At 40.9% G+C, this 21418-nt stretch overlaps 1 protein-coding gene across 1 annotated transcript in view; it reads left to right on the top strand.

The window, feature by feature from the left end:
* Positions 1-21418, top strand: part of cpne5b (copine Vb) — a 68460-nt gene that overhangs the window by 3675 nt on the left and 43367 nt on the right. The window contains exons 2-6 of the mRNA XM_086117372.1: positions 11980-12020; positions 12394-12440; positions 14500-14603; positions 15656-15695; positions 18565-18641. Coding sequence (XP_085973498.1) covers positions 11980-12020; positions 12394-12440; positions 14500-14603; positions 15656-15695; positions 18565-18641 — 309 coding nt within the window. The remainder of the gene's footprint in view (positions 1-11979; positions 12021-12393; positions 12441-14499; positions 14604-15655; positions 15696-18564; positions 18642-21418) is intronic.

The following is a 21418-nucleotide window of genomic DNA, read 5'->3' as shown; positions in this document are numbered from 1 at the left end:
GTCTATATATATTGGTAAAACACTTTTCAACGAGTAAGATTCACAATTATAGAAAGGCGATTTATTGTTTGAAAATTCACTATACTGTAATTAACTTGTGTTTACAGTATAAATGTCCATCCATCCATCTAATCCGCTTATCCTCACAAGGGTCGCGGGCATGCCGGAGCCTATCCCAGCAGTTACTGGGCAGTAGGCGGGGTACACCCTGATCTGGTACAGTAAGAATGTAAAAATGTTATTTAAAAAAAGCAGTTAACCTTTTTTTGTTTCGCTTACCAAACCTCTCTGGGGTGGGAAAAGCTACCCAAGTCGGTGCCAGTCCCAAGTCTGGAGAAATAGGGAGAGATGGAGTCGGGAAGGGCATTCATCTATAATACCTCCACCAAAATGTCATCCAAAATGGTGACGGCGAATAGCAAAAAAGGTCTGCAGAAGAAGAAGGATGGCCAGAATTTGGAAATGAATAATGATCGTTTTTCCTCACTATAACGCCTTCACTTTTCTCAAAAGCCTTATATATCCGATGCGCCTTATACACGGATCAATATTCAGATTTCTGAATGGATCAATAATAATAGTGTAAAGCGCTTTGTTACAGCTGCAGCAGTTGTGAAAGCTCGATATCAAGAAAGCTGTATTGTGTTGTATTTCATGTAGCATAGCTCCATCTAGTGGATGTATAGCGCAACCGCTATTGTGGCTTCTATTCTATGCACCTTATAACTCTGTGTAGCTTAGAGTTGTAAAATAGGCCATTCATTGAAGGTACGCCTTATACTCCAAAGTGCCTTATAGTGTGGAAAAATACGGTACATTTCTGTCATTTCTTATGAAAGAAAATGTGATGCCTGCACATGACATTTTCCAAAAGGCAGCAGTTCCATGGGACCAATTGTGATTTGTTTTCTTGGGGTGTGCTTGTGCTCAAGCTTTGAGCCAAAGTTTATACCGTGTGAATGTAACGCGGCTCCAATTAAGCTATGACTGTCATGGATTGTCCTTTTCTTCGGCATGACACCTCATCACCGCCGAGCTCCTCGGGACGGTGAAGATTGATCTCATAGCTGATAAATCTCACTCTAATTGGGGGATTGCGCTCGTCACACATGTTTTAATGATATAGGAAACTGTTCGTGTGCTTCGGTGCCGTGTTTCCCCAAGGGGGGCGTGGGACGTGGAATTTCTCGACTTGTTTCCTTCGCGCGAGAATCACAGGGCTTTGATTACATTTCTGTGCTAAATATCGAGAGGGTGGGCATTTGCATACAGATTTGAGTTTATGAGAAACCTGGCTTCCGCCTCGGATAGGTGCCTTTATGAATCTGGGACAGATATGAAAGCATTGCACTCGGTGCAGCAAAGCCCGCGGGAGATCCCCAGCTAAGGCTTATCATCACTCCTCGTCCCTGTCACTCGCTTTCACGTCACATCTCTTTAGGTTAGAGCACTTCTGATGAGAATATTTCATAAAATGATCCTTGGTGCTAATTAGCCATACAGAACCCACACCATCTATAATGGCCAAGTAACATCTTTGAATTGCCACAAATCTGCTGCTGATCTGTGGAGATTGCCACTGGCCACATCATTAGGTACACCTCTACAAGAGTGAGTCAACCTCTTTTTTTTTTCTTATTTCTTCCTTTTCTTGACATAGATACAGAATGTAACATTTTCCTACCACACACGTCTCAGTGTTACAGAGCTGGAGTGTGTGAAGGGGCCAGAAACTCTTCACACCACTTAGACTGAAGCCAGCGGCGCCTCGACTTTCTTCACAAAGGGGGCTTTCACACAAACTTCAATGGTTGCACCTCCAACTTATTAGATCATCTTTGCTTCTCTCACCCTTCTGATCGGAAAATCTGTCAGTTGTATTCTTCCTGCACTGAACCTGCTGCAGCAACATAATTTAAAAATACCGCTACGACGACGAAAGTCCGGCATGTCAGAATTTCTGTTCGTCTTGCCGCGTAATGTGACATGTCCTACCTCGTCCAAGACACTGAATGACATTTATCTGCTAATCTGACAGCGCGATCGCCATGAACGACAAAAAAAAAAAAAAACCCTGTGTAGTTTGACAAGGCCATTAGACGCATCAGCCATCCACCTAAGTGACCCTTGAAGAATAGTTTCATAGCTCTGGGTCAGAAGTGACTTAGTTGTCAACACGGCACGTTGTTGTGCAATTGCAAGTTGAGACTTTTCCTCCTTATCAGGAACACATCCACACAAGCGACATGTGCGAATGCTAAATATGATGCAGTACTGAGGGAGTACTCAAAATTGTAGCAGAGGGAGTGCGAATAGAAAATGATGACCACGAATGCTTCCACTACTTCAAATGTTGGTGAAAGCCCCCACCAAAACCCTCCACTGCCCCGTCTTCTACATGGTCATAATTTGTTCAAAACTGTTTCAAAACTGTTCGGATGGCACATTGTCTTGTAATGAGGTTGAGCGTTTTATCATTGCACCTGCATCAATTATATGTAATTTAGAAGTACATACAGGTAATAACTGTGCACAAGCATGCGCCAGCCTGTGACGGATGAAGTATTAGATCACACTTCACTACAGTTGAACTTCTACTCTAATTAATTCACTTTAGTTGATTTTAATGGTCTCTGCCCAATTCTGTCAAACTCACATGGACATGTTGTGTCCGCGTGGGGAGTGTCGCAAAAACTGGGTACGCTTTTTATGACACGTAACTGTCATCACTTGAGACAATTTAAGCCCCCTGAGTGATATGATATGGCAACTTCTCTAAGTTTGCAATCGAGTGAGGACAATGCAAATCTCATCCAGCATCTCATAGTGAGCGGGTTGCATCGCATGCGTTTCTGTGCCTATTCTGAGCCTGTGCTGCTATTTCAGCTTTGGCTGCGTGCCCCCTTCTGCAGGATGAGATGATTGGGCAAGATGGTCCCGTGTGGTACGGCAAAGCCTGATACGTGTGAAAATATGTGTGGGTGAGATGACTGTATTTGATTATAGTGCCGCTGACACCCGGAGGGGAAATGGATAATGGATGAGTGGAAGAAAAAAAACGTGTGTGTGTGTGTGTTAGTGTATTGCTTCCTCGACTTACTACATTCATAAGGATGTAATTTTATTCCGGATGGCTTATAAGAGTTCTCGTTGAATTCAATCAAACTGCTGTCAATAAAGCTGTAAATACATACAGGTGGGGAAATTCCAAGCCCGTTATTTAGCACATTTTCATTCATCAGTTTAATTTTTTTTGGTGGTGGGGGGGGGGCAGGAATTTATGGATTTAGTAGCGATTTCAGCATCTTTGCACTCTATGGCGTGACATTTGTCTTTTGGACAACTTTATGGTCCTCTGAGGAAGAATTCTACAGACAGCAATCATCTCCTGCCCTGCCTATTTTTTATTTTTTTTTAATCACCATGATGTTGGAAACCACCTTGTGAGCTCTGTAGAGATCTGCGACCCACAACACTTATACCTCATAAAAAAAACACATTTTAATTCCAGTTTTACGTGCGTCTGCGGTGCATGTGTCACCCTAAAACAAGTCACCTTTGCCATAATAACATGGATGAATGGAAATAGAAAATGAATTCACCCCTGTGTGTCCGTCAGCTCCCTATATCAGCGCATGGAAAAAAGCATTTCAGATTAGTGGAAGAGTGCAGCAGTTGCCATGGAAATATGTAAGCTGCAAAGTATATTAAAGGGGAACATATGCTGGTTCAGCCATTTAAGAATATCTCCTGCCCCTGTTAAGGCGGTCGAGAACTCTTTCCCAGGACACAAACATTGGAAATTCCTTCTCAAAGGCGATTGTTTCGCTCCACGTCTACTTCTGTGATTCAATGTATCATGCTCCAGGCTAAAACCAATCAGTCGATAACGTGAAAAGCACAGATTCTTGACGCATGTTAGTGATGATTTTGACTTGCACTTTTAGAAATTGACCCACTTCAGAAAAGTTTGTTTTTGCTCAGTAAGAAAAATCGTTCATATTCATTATCCTTCTAATCTTGCAATCCAATAAAGCAGCCGGTTCTCACAAGCAGTTTTCGAAGCGCTCCAGGGCGCTGTAAATTATATTCATGCCAAATTTTAGCGGTTATGATTTTTCTTCATGAACACATTATATCAATGCCCTAAACCATCAAAGCTGTTTAAACAAGTGTCAATGATAGCATTTTTGTGACAAAAATAGCGTGTTTCTGCATACAGGCACAGAATTGGAAGAGATTCGTATGGATAACTACAAATGAAGAAAAGAAAATTGAAATAACGCTGTACCTACTCCAAAACATGGAGGAGGCTCGGTGGTGGGTTGCTTTGCTGCATCTGGAATAGCTTGTCCTGAATCTGTGGTGGGTGCAACAATTAAATCTCAAAACTATCAAGAGAGTTTATGAAAAAGTGTTGCAGACCGGTCGGTACCAACAACCCGGCCTACTTGTGTCAAGAATTACCACTGGCTAATGATGTCACAACATCAGCGATGTGCAATTAGCCCTTCTCCTAATTAGACAACATGCACATCTGCCTGATGGCTGACCTCTGTTGTGTCGGCCAACAGCACAATTTTCCCCATTGGGACTTAGGGGATGATCTTAAAGCCTTCACGCTCGGCAGCGAGCTCACTGTGTGTGACTGTCTGGCACTCTGACTTGCATTCTCCCCAGAGGAAGTTCTGGCATGAATAATTCAACAGCTGGTGGATGGAATGATCCTGCTTGTGTCTGCCATCGATTGGACACTCAAGTAATGCCAGCATTACAGTTAGACTCAGGTTGAAATTGGATTGTTGCTTTCAATTAAAATTCCTGCATAAATGTTTCAAACAAGATCTCATGAAGATGAATTATTGTGGATTTTATTTCCCTATAATTCCATGGACTTTATCTAGCTAGCTAGCTAGCTATATGAAGTGCTGATATTTCTGTGTGAAGAGGCAGCGATGATGGCTGAGTGCATTTTTTTTGGAAGCAGTCATCAATTTGCTGCTTAATTTCCCCATACGCTCCCCTCCGTGCTCATCCAGCACTGTACACAAATTGCTCTTTCTTCCATCATCTCTTCCTTCCCAATCTGTGCACATGGTCCTTTTTCATCTCACTTCTAGTCTCCCTTTTTTAGATTATGCGTGTGCACGCAGTGTTTTTAGGTTTACATTTCTCATAGAAATTTGTCATAAGGTTATCATTTTATTCACTGTCATCGACATGTTCATAATATACAGCCTGCCCCCACATACACACAACTGCGATGCGCGCACAAGAGGTAAACCTCCAGCTTGAACCTGAAAAGAGTCATGCTACACCCACCACAGCATCGGGGGGAAAAAAAACAAAACGCCTTCAAGGCGCGTGAACCGCTCACCCACAATCTACTCACACGCTATGTATATATGCTTCCTGGATGTGCGTTGCCAAGGAATACGCTGTTGGCGATATGAATAAACACTTGACATGCATGATGTAAGAATAAGAGTGAACACTGTAAAACACGGTTAAGGATCATTGAGAAAGAGCCGTGCCCATTTCTAATGTAGTACGTCTTTTTATTGAGTGGAAGGCTGCACGTGTGAAACCTTCGCAACCCATTTATGCTCACTTTTAGTCAAGTCCAAGTCCCCACATCATACCGTCTCAAATTTGCATGCCCTCTTCAAACAGAAGCACTGATCCCTTGATATTTATTATCTCCTCCTCAGTTTGCACCGGCTGAGCGGAGCAGTTAAGAGTGGGAGAGGCGAGAGGAGCCTCCCGTTGGCTTAAAAGGAGCATCTGTCTAATTATCGGGGTTACGCGATATAAATAAAGTCTGTTCAGTGAGTGTCTGCCAAACTGGGGCTTGGCTCTCCAACATGAGCAAAGGATGCTTTGTTCTTCTTGTCTATTTCTGATCTCATCCGCAACAATTTCTGTTTTGACTCTCGTTGCTACGCCGCCTCGCCCTCGCTTTCTCTCGCAAACACTCGCAGCTACATCGGCACACTTTCTGTGACACGTTTGTCTGTTGTTCCGCTCTTGTGATTGATTTTCTGTCATATTGCTGCTCTCTTCACTCTGCAATATTCTCATGTATGCAGGCGATTTGGTTGTGCACGTGGGGGAATAACACACACACACACACACACACACACGCGCACACAATACTGCCTCGGCTGAATCTCAGATCTTTTTTCGAACCTCATTTACATCAGGGAAGTTTATTTGAAATCCCTCTAGCATTGCTAGTATATTGCGTTACATCCAAATGCAAATCTGATGACACATTTGAAATTTGGAGCGTCTCAAAATGAGTTAAAATGGCGTCCTTCTTTGTTGTCTGGACTTTTGAAGCTCGTTCATCTTACTTGCTGAAAGGTCATCTTTCCTTTATCTACCGTATTTTCCGCACTATAAGGCGCACGAAAAGCATTGTGCGCCTTATAATCCGATGAGCCTTATATATGGATCAATATTCTGATTTCTTAGACATAGTATTTTAAATGTTCTGTTAAGCACTTTGTTCCAGCTGCAGCGGTTGTGAAAGCTCTATATAAATAAAGTTGTATTGTATTCCCTTTAATGTAGCCCCATCTAGTGTATGCATAATGCAACTACAGCCACTATTGTAGCTTCAATTTTATTCGCCTTATATCGCAGTGTACCGTATATATGAAAACAGTTTTAAAATAGGCCATTCATTGAAGGTGCACCTCATACTCCAAAGCACTTTATAGTGCGGAAAGTACGATAACTCGAATATATACAACTAATTGTGCATAAAAAGACGTATTGTGTTGAGGTCAAATTCACCCGACATTACCTTTATCTTCATTGTCCCATTCACCATCACCTATGATGCAGGATTTTTTTTTCCCCTCCTTTTGCCACGGTCACCTGGGATAGGCTCAGCAGAATATGCGGTAGAAAATGGACGAAGGGATGAATATGGAAATGGTTTCATAATACAAGATGCCGAGGGAGCAAGATTTGACGCCGATTCTTCAATTTCGAGATAGTGGGAACAGCAGATCCCTTCTCTGATAAGGCGCTCTTTAAGATACAACGGTGCTTCACCCGAGTAGCAAAGCCAGTGCACCTTCTTCTTCTTCTTCTTGAGATGCAGCACTGTCGATCCTCTGGGAATCTTTAACGATTGGTTCAAAGAGCTTGACAATCCCTTTCTCAGTTTGGCGAGCCCCATATGAAAGAGCTGCCTAAAATAACTCATTACTTGCAATATGGATGTAATGTGGATTATAATAAAATATATATTTTTAAAGTATACGCCAACTATGTGTATAAAAAAATATTTTTGCGTTAAAGTTAATGACTTAACTACCGGTAGTTTCATCTGAGAATGTGTACTTTGGTGAGCCTTGTATTTAACAACGTTTGGGACAGTGAAGGGTAGCATTTGAATTTAGGGCAAGACCATTGTTGATGTGGGCTTGGCGTGTGGCACAGCAACGCACTATGGGGGCTACCCTCGGCACAGGGTTATAAAAGAATTGCTTTGATGAGAATTCATTTCAGCACATCTGGTTCTGAATAGATGAGCTCCTCCTGCTTGCTGGGTGCTTCTGTTTGAAGTTTGAGTTGTTGTCATCTTTTGCTTTTACCCCCGAGAGCTCTTTTTACCAACGTGTATTGATGCGTGTGCGTGTGCGTGTGTGTGTGTTTGTGTGTGTGTTTGACTGCCTGACGCCAGTGAATTTATATCTTGCCATTAGAGCAGTGTCTAAGGGGCTTGAGTATTGTTAACAGGACCCACTAAGCCCCCGGCAATGTGCACTTTGTCTTCTCCTGTGCATGTATACACGCCCTCTCAAATCTGTGGATTTCAATCAAGGAACAATTAGAACCATTTTATTTTTAATTAGTTAATCAGAAAACAAGTGGGAGATAATTGCTCCTCTCGGGAATAGTAAAGGTTGATTAATATCATCCGTGAACTTATATACTATTTTTCGATTCGTGCCAATGATCTTTTCTCCATTTACACATTTCTGAAACACAGGACTTGCATGTATATTTTTCATGATGGCCATAATTTTTTTTAAAAATAAATAATCTAACAAGCTATTTTCATTTGCTGTGCCCTCAGTGTCCTGTAGAGGTAAACCAACGCCATTATTGCCAACCATACAAAGTGACAAAGGAGGTTTGTGAGGGTTGGCAATTGGTCGCAGTTTGACTTTTTTAAAGTCAAGCAACAGATTCAAAGATAAAGGCCAAACCGCGGTCATGAAGCACCTTTGCCTCAAGCAAGCAAGAGCTAACATGCTGCCTTCACCCCAGGCGTGATGTTTTGTCAGAACTGTCGCGAGCTATTTCCATCATGTTTCATCAGATTAGACACGTACTGTACACTACTTGTGCATCATTTTTTTCTTCCGTCTTTTACATTATTCTGACTATAAAAGCTGGTTTCCAATCGTAACATTGAAATGATTTGATGACCAAGACACTGAGTGAGTTCATGATGGAAAATATTGTATTAGCCTTTCAGAGAGACATTTATTGGTGGGCCGTCTCACTTAGTAAAAATATCTTTGACATTTACCCGCTCACACTTACCTGACTTTTCCAAAAGGAAAAAAAAAGCAAAGGATAGACAACCCGGCCGCTCCGATAAAAGTACCGGAATTTCAACACTGACGTGCAAATGGAAAATGAGATGAAATGAAAGGTCAAACTTCGAGGTGTTCTCCGTTGGGTCAGTATAATTTTTAGATACAGATACATTTACTACACAGTATAACTTTATTCATCAAAGTATTCCATGTACGTAGTTATCGATTTTTCAAAAAATACATATCAAGGCTTACGTTGGCATGAAAATCTGAATACAGCAGTTTTTACAGCTGTGCTGTCTACGAATGTAGTGAAGTTTAACTGTGCACGGGGGTGGCGTTTTCTTTGTTTTGTCACTAGAAAGAAGTAGAAAGGGGCGTTTTTGCCGTTGTGGGGGTGAACTCAGCCGACTTACCTCCTGGCCAATGAAAGTTGCCCCGCTCGCTTGTTGCTGAGAGGCTTGTTTGAAAGGTGTGGGGAAAGACATGTACTGAGCCGAGAAAAGATCAGCTACGAATGAGGTTGACGAAAGGAAACAGCACATGAAACAAGACAGGAAGTGGAAGTAGAAAGACATAACAGCAAGCGAAGGCGTCTCCAGTGCGGTTGTTGGTACGATACACATTGGCCTCGGGCAAGCAATGAAAAGGTCAGGCAAGTAAAACTGAAATGTAGCTCAGCCACAAGAAATTGAGGTGGAGGGGCACACAGATTTTGGAGACAAACTTTTGCCACGTGAAGTACATTGAAATGACGGAAATGCTGAAAGACATTGAAATGACTTTTATCCATTTGACTGAAGTTTATTTGATATTTTGTGTTTTATTGTCAGGAGTGCTTAAGGGTACTAAAATTTCAATAAAGTACATTCTGTAGTTTGTCAATGGGTCGAAAGAGAATCTTCAAGTTCAAACGGTTGAAAGAAAATGTACTTCACGGTCCTGCTTTTTTATTTTATTTATTTATGTTTTATTATCATTTCCACCCCCCAGTGATGCATTCCTCTTCTTTTTATGGCTGATCCAGGTTTGCTGTTTCAGGATGCACCCAGCCGAGCTGAGCTGAAATGCATCGCTTGCTCGAAACTGGCTTCAGTACAATTAGGCCAAGGGAACTTTGAGTATTTGAGCTTCGATCATGCGCAGCCCCCAGTGAGAATACTAATGATACAGCCTCTGGCATCGGTACATTTGTGAATTAAGGATGTAAAGTAAAATTCGTTTCAAACCACAAAAAAGAAGAGCGTGAATCCTTGCCAACTACTTAAATGATTTTGATGTTTTAAATCAATCCTATTTACTCTGCTTGTGGCATCTAAAAGTAATGAAAAAGGAATAATGGTAGATTTCAATGATGGACAGCTGTTTTCGCCTCAAAAAGTAAATGAACCCCAGGCAATGGCAAGGTAGCTTTGTTCATACAGCATATTTCATACGCACGTGTTTTACGTAATTAAAAAAAGACACATACAGTCATAAAAATATTTCATACTGTTATTCACTGCAAATTTTGCCGACCGAATGAAAATCAAAATTAGACTATAACTTATAACTCACTGTAAATTCAACTGACACGGTGGCCTAAATTGCCAACCCATTTTGACCACAAAGGCGACCTAATGAGACATGTCCTCGATTAGGGACTGGCCGTGCAAATTAACAACCACTAGTAAATTAGTTACACAAGTTTGAGAATGTAGAACTAAAAAAACACACACACATGGGTGTAGATCACGTGGAAGCAATAACAATGCCAATAAAATGATCATCCAATTATGAGTTAACATGATTGTCTGACTCATTGGCTGAAGCAAGTCTTTCTGGGATGCTCAAGTGGACTCCAGGGAGCACAGCCCTTTGCAAAGGCTTACACAGTGCAGGGATTGCTGGCCATCTAATATCATCATCGCTCAGAGACAGTGACGTTCACAGCCAGAATTTTGGTCTGCGCTGAAGGGAACAAAATGTAATAAGAACAACAAATTACAGCCTGATCGGACTCTGATCATGACTGGTATGACTTTAATAAGTTCAGGTTTTCCCCTGCAATATATATTTTTTTTTAATTAACGATCACCCATCCATTTTAATACCACCCATCCATCCATCCAGTTTTTATACCGCATATCCTCATTATGGTTGGCAGTGTGCTGGAGCCTATCCCAGCTGACTTCAGGCAAAAGGCGAGGTCCACCCTGGAGTGATTGCCAGCTCATTCCAGATGTAACCTACTGTGCCTTCCCATGATATAAGAAAATCCATTTAAGACTGCAAATGTTAATATCATAGCAAAATGATCCGATAATGTGATTTTGTTATGAGTAGAATCCCTCAGTGCACAGGTGCGCTCTTATTCGTGAGTGTTTGGAGAGCAGAGATTGTGATGGTGACAATCAAGCTGCTATTGTTCTTGAAATCAAACCCAACAATTTTCAGGAGCTTGCAACCAATCTGAATTTGAAATATATGAATGCCTTTCATTGATGAAAATAGTACGATAACTCTGCTGCCGTTAGCTGTGCGCGTCAAAGGCTCATGCTCATGAACCGGACCAAAAGCCTTTAAAACTTCGCAAGAACAAACATCTACAGTTAAATCGTCTCGCCAATCTTCGATTCAAAGCTCTATCAACCATGAGTGATGCAAAAAAAACAAGCAAAAAAACTATGAGCTGACCGAGCAGTGTCACAGGCGTAGCTAAATCTGCATGCTAGCTTACCTTCGTGGCACACCAGTTCCTTCTGCGCTGTGACTCAAGCTAGCCATGTTGAACAAAACAGGCTTACTTAAATGTACAGTTTCTAAGCCAACTGTTTCACTCTTTATTGTCTAAAAAAATAATAACAACATACAGGCTTAAAATCATGAGGCAATATAATGCTGCCTGGCTCCCGCATAGCATAGCAAGGAAGAGGTTGTACCACACTTCTTGTTTGTCTTCAAGGTGTTTTCAACAGTTTAAATAGATTCATCATGTGTAAATAAATACATAAGTAAATAAAGAACCCCCCCACCCCACAAATAACAGAAGATTTGGGGGCATATCGATTGTATTGATTTGTGGGAAAAAAAGGGATTTGGTCATACAGGGCTTCGAACTAAATGTCATTTCCTTGGCCTTGAAGGCCACAGCACATAGGTAGACCAGTTTTTACATTGTAAATCTGCCTGTATTTTTGAGAGACACAATTTGGATTCCATATAAATGTAATAATGTGTTTCGCATGAAAAAAACTCGAATCCCCCTGTCAGAAAGTTCCACTCTGCCATGTTGTCATATTGCGTCAATTAACCAACAATGAATTAAAACGCTGCCCTAAATCTTTAAATGTGTGAAAGAAAATGATGGCCACCATTTCATACTCTTTGCAACGTTCTTTTGTCAGTAACAGCGATTTGTCTTTTTGATTTGCAGAAATCTTCTGGATAAAGACACATTTTCCAAGTCAGATCCATGTGAGTGATTTGACTATACTCTTTCTTTTTCTTTTGTACTTATTCTCTCTTTTTTTCTTTTTTGTTTTGCTTTCCTGGTCGCGATGTTAAAAAAAACCAAATCATTTTTCACACAGTGTTTTGGGAATTTTTTTTTTGTTTCTCCCTGACTCACTTAACTGTTAGTTCACTGGACTGGAGTTAACCTCCCAAAACAAATGTACACACACACACACACACACACACACACACACACACACACACACACACCAAAAATTGATTTATCATTGCGAAGCAGGCTGCGTCTGATTGATGACTGACTTTTTCCTTTCTCTGTCTTCCATCCTTTACAATCTTTTATCTCCCTCTCTGCTGACGTTGTCCTCCTTCACAGTGTGTGTCCTCTATACCCAAGGTGTGGAAACCAAACAGTGGAGAGAGGTAAGTGGATTTGCGCCACTTTCACTTTTTTAAACTGCAAAACTACACTGAACGCTCTGAAGCCGAATGTCTCGGAGGCCGCACAACTCCTTAACGGTTTCCCGTTAAGCCACAAATAATGAGAGAAATCAGCCGTGACGTCAGTTTACCTCAGTTTTGTCAGCAATTCAACAGTTAAAAATGTAAATTATATATATACACATATTAGGGGTGTAACAAAAAATGATTTGAATCTGAATATTTATCAATTTGACCTCCAATCATGACATGATGAAATATAGAGTGGCACGTATCAAATCGGCTTTTATTGGAGAGATATTGAAGGAAATGCCACAATTGCAGTACGAACAAGCTCATTCATATGTGTGTCAAATGACAACAAGAAACTAATTGCATCGTACCCTCTCGAAGGGAGTCTGACAAAATTGAATCAAATCGTAATCTCTCTGAATCGAATTATGCCACTATAAAATGTAACCATCCTTGAATTACATCGCACCTCGTGTATTGAGATACGTATCAATTCATCCTTTATGAGATACGCACAGTCGAATTGTAGCACTTGTAAATAAATCACATAAAATATTAATCGATAATTAACTACATCCTGAATTTTAGTTGTTGTTTTCTTTGCATTGCATGCAAATCCTCCCCCGAGTTGAAATCAATGCATTTAATGGCAGAAATTGAAGGGGGATTGGTCAAGTATTTGTCACAGGCAGGGCGAAGAGCATTTTCCGGAAACACCTGTAAGGCAGGAAAACAAACGACGTGTGTGTGTGTGTGGGGGGGACATGACCAGGGTGGGGTGTCAGCCAGAGACATCTCGCCGGATTCTCATTAGCCAGCCCCAGCAGCCCACAAGTATCTAATGAACTCTGGAGCTTGACATTGTCTCTGCCACTCAGCAGGGAAATCACATTATGGAGCTCTCATCTTTGCCATCACCTGCCTCATCACTAGCATGTGCTCTGTGTCTCATCAACACCTCTGGGCCTTTTGCAGCGTCTGGCTAGTGCAGGGAAAGTGAATTTCTATTCTCTTTGTAGTCACCGAAGTCGATGAGTTCAACATTTGTTTGTCAGGAAAATATAAGATAAGATAAGAAAACTTTTATTTGTCTCACAATGGAGAAATTCGCAACTTACAGCAGCAACATTTTGAGAGGAAAAAAGTAGAAAAACAAAAAGTATTTGCATGCACAAATATACATTTACAAATGAATTATACACAGTACAGAATGAAATATAACAAATATTTTGTTATATATTTTATTTATTTATATTTTGTATTATATTGATATTATATGTATATGTATATTTATATTTATTATATTTAATATATTTCCTTCAAATGGGTATTAAAGAAGATTTTGGGTATTAAAGAAGAGCGAACACCAGAACTAAATTTGCGATTGGATTAAGATTTCGACAGCATTTAAAAAAAAATTCATTAAAATGTGCTGAAGTATTGCAATAAAAGTCTGCCGGACCTTGAAAAGTTTTTCAAACATACAAATTCCAAATATGAATAGTAAAGACAAACAAAAAAAATCATATCCTTGTTAACATATGGTTATATCATCGAATTTTTCTTTTCGATTACCTTCTCATCATTTTTGTCACATTACAGTGAGATTCCCACAAATTAGAAAGTCTCCGCAAACTTTTCTCCTCCCAACTTTTCAACTCTACCCCCCCCCCCCCCCCCGCCCCCGCCAAACCCTGGTCATACTTCTTCAGCCATTCCTTTCCCCTAATTTCCTTTGCAGGTAGTGCCTCTGCCCCTTTATCTTCCCTCTTTCCCTCTGGGGGGTTTCAAGGGAATCTTATCCTGCTGTAATTAACGTGGGAGCGGTTTAGGATGAAGAAGCCCGGAAACATCGCCCTGGTTTCCTTTTCAACGTGTCAGAGCACTCGCCTTAATCAGGCCTCTGACAGATCAGGTGTTTGCAAGTGTGTGACCAGGGAGAAGATCCCAAATTGAAAAACCATGTTAAGTTTTCAAGTGCTCCACTATTCCTCTTTCCTAACATGCTTCCGTCTTTCTTTATTTGCAGTTTGGCAGAACCGAAGTGATCGACAATACCCTCAACCCCGATTTTGTTCGGAAGTACATCTTGGACTACTTTTTTGAAGAAAAGCAGAACCTTCGCTTTGACTTGTGAGTCTGTTTTCATTTGAAGTCACAACAGATTCTCTCCAGCACCTTGACACCTTGTTTTTGTTTTTTTAATGTATTAGAGAACTAGAAGCCAGAAGGGAAAGACAGCCTTGCTCTTTCTAGAACTCACTGACAATTTTTCCTGTCAGTTCCTTAGATGTGTTTCTGGCCTCATGGCTCTTGGGCGGCCATAACTGTTGAACATCCACTAAAATTGTGATACTCATCCATGGGGGCCAAAGACTATAACTCGGATGAAGTCTTGCATGCTGTCCAAGTGTGCTTAATTAAAGTGTAGGAGAACATTTAATTCGTAATTCACATATGCACCACTTATTTTCATTGCTTTTTGATGATATGCAAATGAGATTAGAGCATCACTCGTGATTGTGGATGAAGGAAAAAAAAAAGTCTGAGTGAACCCAATCACATTGCCCACCCATGCTAACATCTGGAAAGTGACAAAGGCCTTTCTTAGGTTGGATAGTAACCCATGGTTTTGTTTTAAAATTTAATTCCCTAATGCCCATGACAATGGAATGACGCAACAAATGTTCAATGTATGATCAATGTACATTAAAAATAAAATTTATAATACACCACGAAGGTCAAACATCGTCGGGACACAGATTTTTTAATTAATTTATTTTTTAATACTGGTTTACAGATGTCGTGACAAATATGGAAAAGAACATCATTGCTTAGAAAAAACCCCCAAGAAGAGTTCTCTTTATTGTCATTGATTCCCACTTTTACATGCATGTGATTGGAATTTGTGGCGAGTCCACGCTGAAGCACAGAACGACTTGTGCAGCAAAACAGACTTGTGGAGTTAAACCTCACTGAGGTGAAGTCACATGAGATTTGCATCACGCACGAATTGATTGTTGCCTGACTGTAGAGGTGTCTTATTTTCACCCCAAAATGTTGGTGTGATTCCAAATCAACTCCAGAGAACTTCCAGTATAAATCGATCCAAATATCCCCACTTGTGTTTACTACAATTGTGTCATGTGGAAAATGGCCATTTTGCCTTTTGGGTTTCATTTCAGGTATGATGTTGACTCCAAAAGTCCAGACTTGTCCAAACATGTGAGTGCACATTGTTCTGTATTATATTTACGTATACCACTTGACACCACAGATAAGTGTAGACCAGTTTTGGCTGAATACCACATGTTCATTTCATAACTTGCTGCATGAGAAAAAAATAAACAATAATAGTGCATGTGAAGTTCAAGTGTGACAAAGAGCCGAGCAGCCTCTTTATCTGTGGTGTTTTCAATTAGAAGCTCTCGGTTGCCTGCTGCTGCTGCTTGACGGAATAAGGCAAACCCTTTCTAGTGCTTGCTCCGTTGCAACATCCAAATACGCAATGGTTCTTTTTCTTCTTTTTTCCGTCATGTAAACAGTTTTACATGAACAGCCCATTTTGAATTCAATTCTTTCTTCTGTTCATATTCGAGTCATAAGGATGGTTCAACAACTTCTCGTGTAACCACGTAGAAGAACTTTTCACAGTGACTTCAGACCACCCCTGCTTTTTTTCCTGGTGTTATCTTGACTTCCAAAAATTTTATTTGTATTTGCTCATGATGAATAAAGGAGTAGGACAACATACCGGCTGAGAGGTGAGCTAACAGACAGATTTGCCAATCAGGCCGAGGGCTATTCCTGCCTCATTACTGAAAAAAAAAAAAAAAAAAAAAGGACGCTGGCCTAAATATTCACCTCCAAGGACATAAAATCACGTGTGGACTTTTATGTCTGAAATTATTAGCCAAGAATGCTAAGGCCAGTCAAGCTCTCATCATGGAGCTCCGGAGACACTTGTCTGCGCTTCACAACAAACACGCCAAACTTGTCTCAATTGTAGAAAATTGAAAAGTTCTAAAAGGGACTCTCAGTTTTGACTTTCTGCAATCGTGACTAATGTAAATGATTCCGCTCACTGTCACTCCTATTACGCATTTGTTTGTCAGATCGAGGAAGCGGATGTGAAGATAACTCCAGGAAGAGTGGTCTGACATCACAATGAAAAGTGTCAACTATGCAATGCTTTTCACCATTTCTTCCTCCTACACTGAAAAAATAAACAGTGTGTTGAATTGACTCCATTTTATTTTGTTAAGTGGTGGCACTTAATCAAATGATCCGGATCCAGATCATTTAAACCACGTATCTGGATCCGGATGATTTTATTTTGTGCAACCACTTGCCGTTTGTCTTGGCTTTCTTCATACAAGTGGGAACGATGGTGACTGAAAGCATTGAGAAAATATTGTTTTGAAATCATCAGCTGATGATTACTGGATGTATTTGGATTCACAGGGTTTGCATTTTTCCCCATCATGAGCTTGATTTTTTTTTGGGGGGGGGGCGTGGGGTGTTACGGAGCAGCATGTTGTCTTCCCATTCATACCTCATCAGCGATAGGAGCACTTTGTTCAAGTGTCATGTGATCTGGTATATGATGGGCCTCTATTGTTGTTGTTGTTGTTGTCACTGTTGTTATTGTTGTCGCTGCTGCTGGCCAAACTTTCTGGAAGCCTGCAGAATTCAACGTAGGTGCTAGCATTGCTTTCACCTCTGACAATGCATGGCTGCCGTCACCCATTGGCTCGAGAGGAAGGGCAATGTCCGAAGGGCACTGCGGCAATCCGTGCAACCTTTCAACACACTTGTGGTATTGAAGGGTTCCGCGATGGCCGCACGAATAAAGGACATGGATCAGTCATGACACAGTTATTGTTTGCTCGCATTTGGTCAAATGTTCATTACATCACAACACACCAAAGAAGGATTTCTTTGGTCTGGATTGTTCAACGCTTTCTCTGCTTTTTCAGATTAAAAAATATATATATATATTGAGATGAGATGTATATTACAGGCCACCAGTAGTTTAGTTGTTAATAGCTTTCCTTTTGACAGAATTTTCTTGTTCATGAGAATCTTTTGACATCGACGGATGCCATATTTTTTTTCCACTGTTAGAGTCATTATGTCTTCAGAATCACATATGGCATCGCCTGTCGGTTGATCATCCTCCATGAAGCAGGAAGTGGCCTGCTAACGAACCAACAGATGGCCGATGAACCCACAAATAGAACGCTGACTTTGGTGAACACTTTTTGTTCTTTGGTGGAGGTTCGCAATCTGCCAAGTGACGTTAAACTTCCATTTCAAATCGGGACCGAATAAAAGCCATAACAGGAGATCCGGCATTTATCTGCCTGTGCCTGTGGCACGACATCCTGCAAATCATATAACAACATCACGACATCAATGCCGTGTTATTGCCGTGACATATTCATAGTCTGTTAGTACCTCATAAAGCAGAAAATCCAGATTTTGCCTCTACATCCTGTGAAGTTGCTGTTTATACAGAACAGCAGTGTCGGAGGTGGTGGTGGGGGGGGGGGGGGGGGTTGGAAAATAAAGACGTGACACTGCTGCATTTTAACGCAATGTGAAAGTGGCTTGAGTGTATATGGTCATGACAGCATTGCGAAAACAACAACTCTAATGCGTTGCACAGTAGCGTCGAGTATGTGTTAATGTATTGAAGTAGCTAAATGGTCATGAATCATTTTGTTTGTCATTGTCACTATATGCTTTCAATGTCATCCATCTGTTGTGCATCAGTTATTGTCCACAGCTCACTGCAGTGTGCTTACTGTGTGACACGCCTCCAGTTTGTATCGAACTAAGGATGTCGAGACGGCAAATCTGTTGTTGGAAACAAAAAAAAAAAGAAAAAAAGACTTCAATTTGCACTAAATAAGTTTGAACTGAAGCTTAGTTTTGAATTTGACCTTTTGCTGGGGTGTCCACAGTAGAAAGTAGACAGCCGGTATATTCCTGCTGATCTGTCCTCCCTTTAAAACATTTTTTTTGGTTGTAATTCCTCAAATGCCAACCTGCCTCATTTCCTCCCTTCTTTGCTTTCCCACATTCTTAGGACTTTTTGGGTCAGATGTTCTGTACTCTCGGGGAGATAGTTGGATCGCCGGCCAGTCGACTGGAAAAATCTCTTGGGTGAGTGAGCTCATGCAACAACTTCAAGCCATTGATCAGAAAAAAAAGAGTGTTAATTCTGTGTGACTGTATGTATGCCTGTAAGAATGATTCAAGACATCCTGTTGTTTATTTTATTTTACTTACGGGGGAAATGAAAGTGACATTCTGCTGCATATTGGCGTTGCACACCACGCAGAGAACCACCAGATCACAGACATGCATGCATGCAAGGAGAATGAAAGGGGCCGCAGAACAGTGCCGCACCTGTTCCGTTTGTCGGATGGGATCGTTGACTTGCTCAAGGGCATCTCTCTGACAATTAATTGCCTTTTAAATTTCATCGCGGTGTGACTCGTAGCATAACCCTCTGGTTCCAAAGCCTGAGTCCTCCTCGATGGACTTCCGCCTTCCCGTGTTGGAATTATATGTGCATATTTTGTCGTGCAAAATGAGGTACTTTTAACCCACAAGCAAAACTCAAGACAATACTCCGCCGATGATGCTTTGGAGTCCACCTCAGTGTCACCTAAACATAATGCAACACTTTACTGAGTTAAATAGCAACACTGTGTGTAGGCGGCCCGGTATTCGAGTGGTTAGCACGTTGACTTCACAGTGCAGAGGTACGGGGTTCAATTCCAGCTCCAGCCTCCCTGTATGGAGTTTGCATGTTCTCCCCGGCCCTGCGTGGGTTTTCTCCAGGTACTCCAGTTTCCTCCCACATTCCAAAAACATGCATGGCAGGCTGATTGAACACTCCAAATTGTCCCTAGGTGTGAGTGTGAGTGCGAATGATTGTTCGTTTCTGTGTGCCCTGCGATTGGCTGGCAACCGGTTCAGAGTTTCTCGCCTAAATAACTCCTCAAACGACTACTACCGGTACTAAAAAAAAAAAAGGGGAAAAAAAGTGCTAGCTTGTACTTATTACAATGATTGTCAAATGACTGCTTTAATTGGAAATCCTGATTTCTGCCATTACATTCACTATAAAGTAAACCTAAAAGCTTTTTGGACCTTCCAAATACCAGAAGCTAATTTGACAAAAATACGTGTTACAAAGAAAACAACGTGTGTGATACACAAACCGTGACAGCAAAAAATAAATAAAAAAGGCTTAGTTGGGATCGTCGATCTGAATCATATTTTTTTTCAAGTTTCATATCAAGAATCATTGATTTGTGAACAATTACGGTTTTGCTTGGCTTGAAAGGGATTTAGTTTTTATTCGTGCCAAATAATATATTTTGGGACGATCTGCCGCTGAGTGATAACGTGAGCGCTTGCCAAATGTTATTTTTGTGGCTGCCTTGACTAATTTTTAGCCAGAATAAATCTTTTTTGTGGGGGGAGGTGGGGTTGAAACTTATTACAATGCTCGATGGCAATTTCTGCTGCCCAAAAGGAACGCTTGATTGTAATAAGCATCAGATTTAGGATCTTTTTTTTCTGTGTGTGACTTTAGAGGCATATTTACGTTCTTTTGGAGCATTTGGTGAAGAGAAATGAGTGTGTGTGTGTTTTTGCTGCCAATACAGTTCATTTCTTACGTTAGCCGTTTGTATTTTAGATCACAGAACCGATGCGAAATTGAAGAAGAGTGAGACTTCAAAAACCCAGCAGTTTGTTTTCATGTTCCTGCGGTAACCGATACAGATTATTTCCCATTACTCTGAAATGTCACGACATTTTTCAGAGGCTTGCCGGTTTTGACGAGATGTTTTTCGAACATACAAAAACAACACACATCCATAAATGTTTTCAGTCCTTATGAGACCGAGTGGTTACCCGTAAACAAGAGACGACTGATTTCACCGATTGATGTGAGTCTTCTTTATCGCTTCAATGCAAACTGTGGATTTCATTTGTGCTCCTGCTGTTCCCTTTTCGTGAAGATTAGTTGTGCTGTTAATCTCTGTCTATTTAATTAGGCAGCAGCCATTGTGGGTTGTTTTTTTGTTTTTTTGTTCCATCAGTGAAATAGTCCTGCAGGATAGATGGAATGAGAGCGAGTGAGAGGATAGAAATGCAAAATGCAAAAAAAGAGTGAAGCTGATGACAATTAACAGCAAGCGTGAATAATAGTATAAATTAGCAATACGAACGTATACAGTACATGAGCTGTGTGTCTTCGGCTTAATAACTGTGCCATTTGCAGATTTCATCGGGGGCCACTGAAGCACAAAGCAAACACAAAGTCATTTTAGATGAATTGCCTACATTCCGTTAGCGTGCTTGTGTGTGTGTGTTGTATCTCAACCGCAATCAGGCGCAGAGTTTCTCTTCTGCCTGCTTGAGAAGTAAATGAATCCAGAAAACAAAGCCACATTGCAATTCAACATTGTCGGTGATGACAAATTCTGGCCTTTTTAAAAAAGGATTTCTATACTCGGGGTGAAGCAGCTTGCTGCCTGCCCCCCCCCCCCCCCACCCCCCAACAGAATTATACTTTATAACCATTTCTATTAGGACAAATGCAAAATCGAATATTGAAATGAGAAACTCAATGTGCAGTTCTACACTGGCAAGCAAAAAAAACAAAAACGTGAAGGCATATCATAAAGAAATTACAATTTTCTGCAATCAGTCTTTCATTTTTGTACATTTTGCGTACCGTAATAATTGAGCATATTTTAGCGTACGTGTTTTTATAGAAACCGTAGGCGTTGCTAATCAAGCTAAAGTCATGTTTGTAGATGACCACAATTTATGCCATAAGACAGATGTATGGAGTGGTTATCGTGTTCGGCGCAAGTCTAGCTTGAGGCGCAGTCTAATTCTGCGCGGAGGCAGGTTAG

This window comes from Hippocampus guttulatus, chromosome 8, assembly GCF_054856545.1.
Source record: "Hippocampus guttulatus isolate MCC_2025c chromosome 8, RoL_Hgut_1.0, whole genome shotgun sequence".
Lineage (NCBI taxonomy): Eukaryota > Metazoa > Chordata > Actinopteri > Syngnathiformes > Syngnathidae > Hippocampus > Hippocampus guttulatus.
The sequence above is the reverse complement of the archived record's forward strand: the minus strand, read 5'-3'. Positions and strand labels throughout refer to the sequence as shown.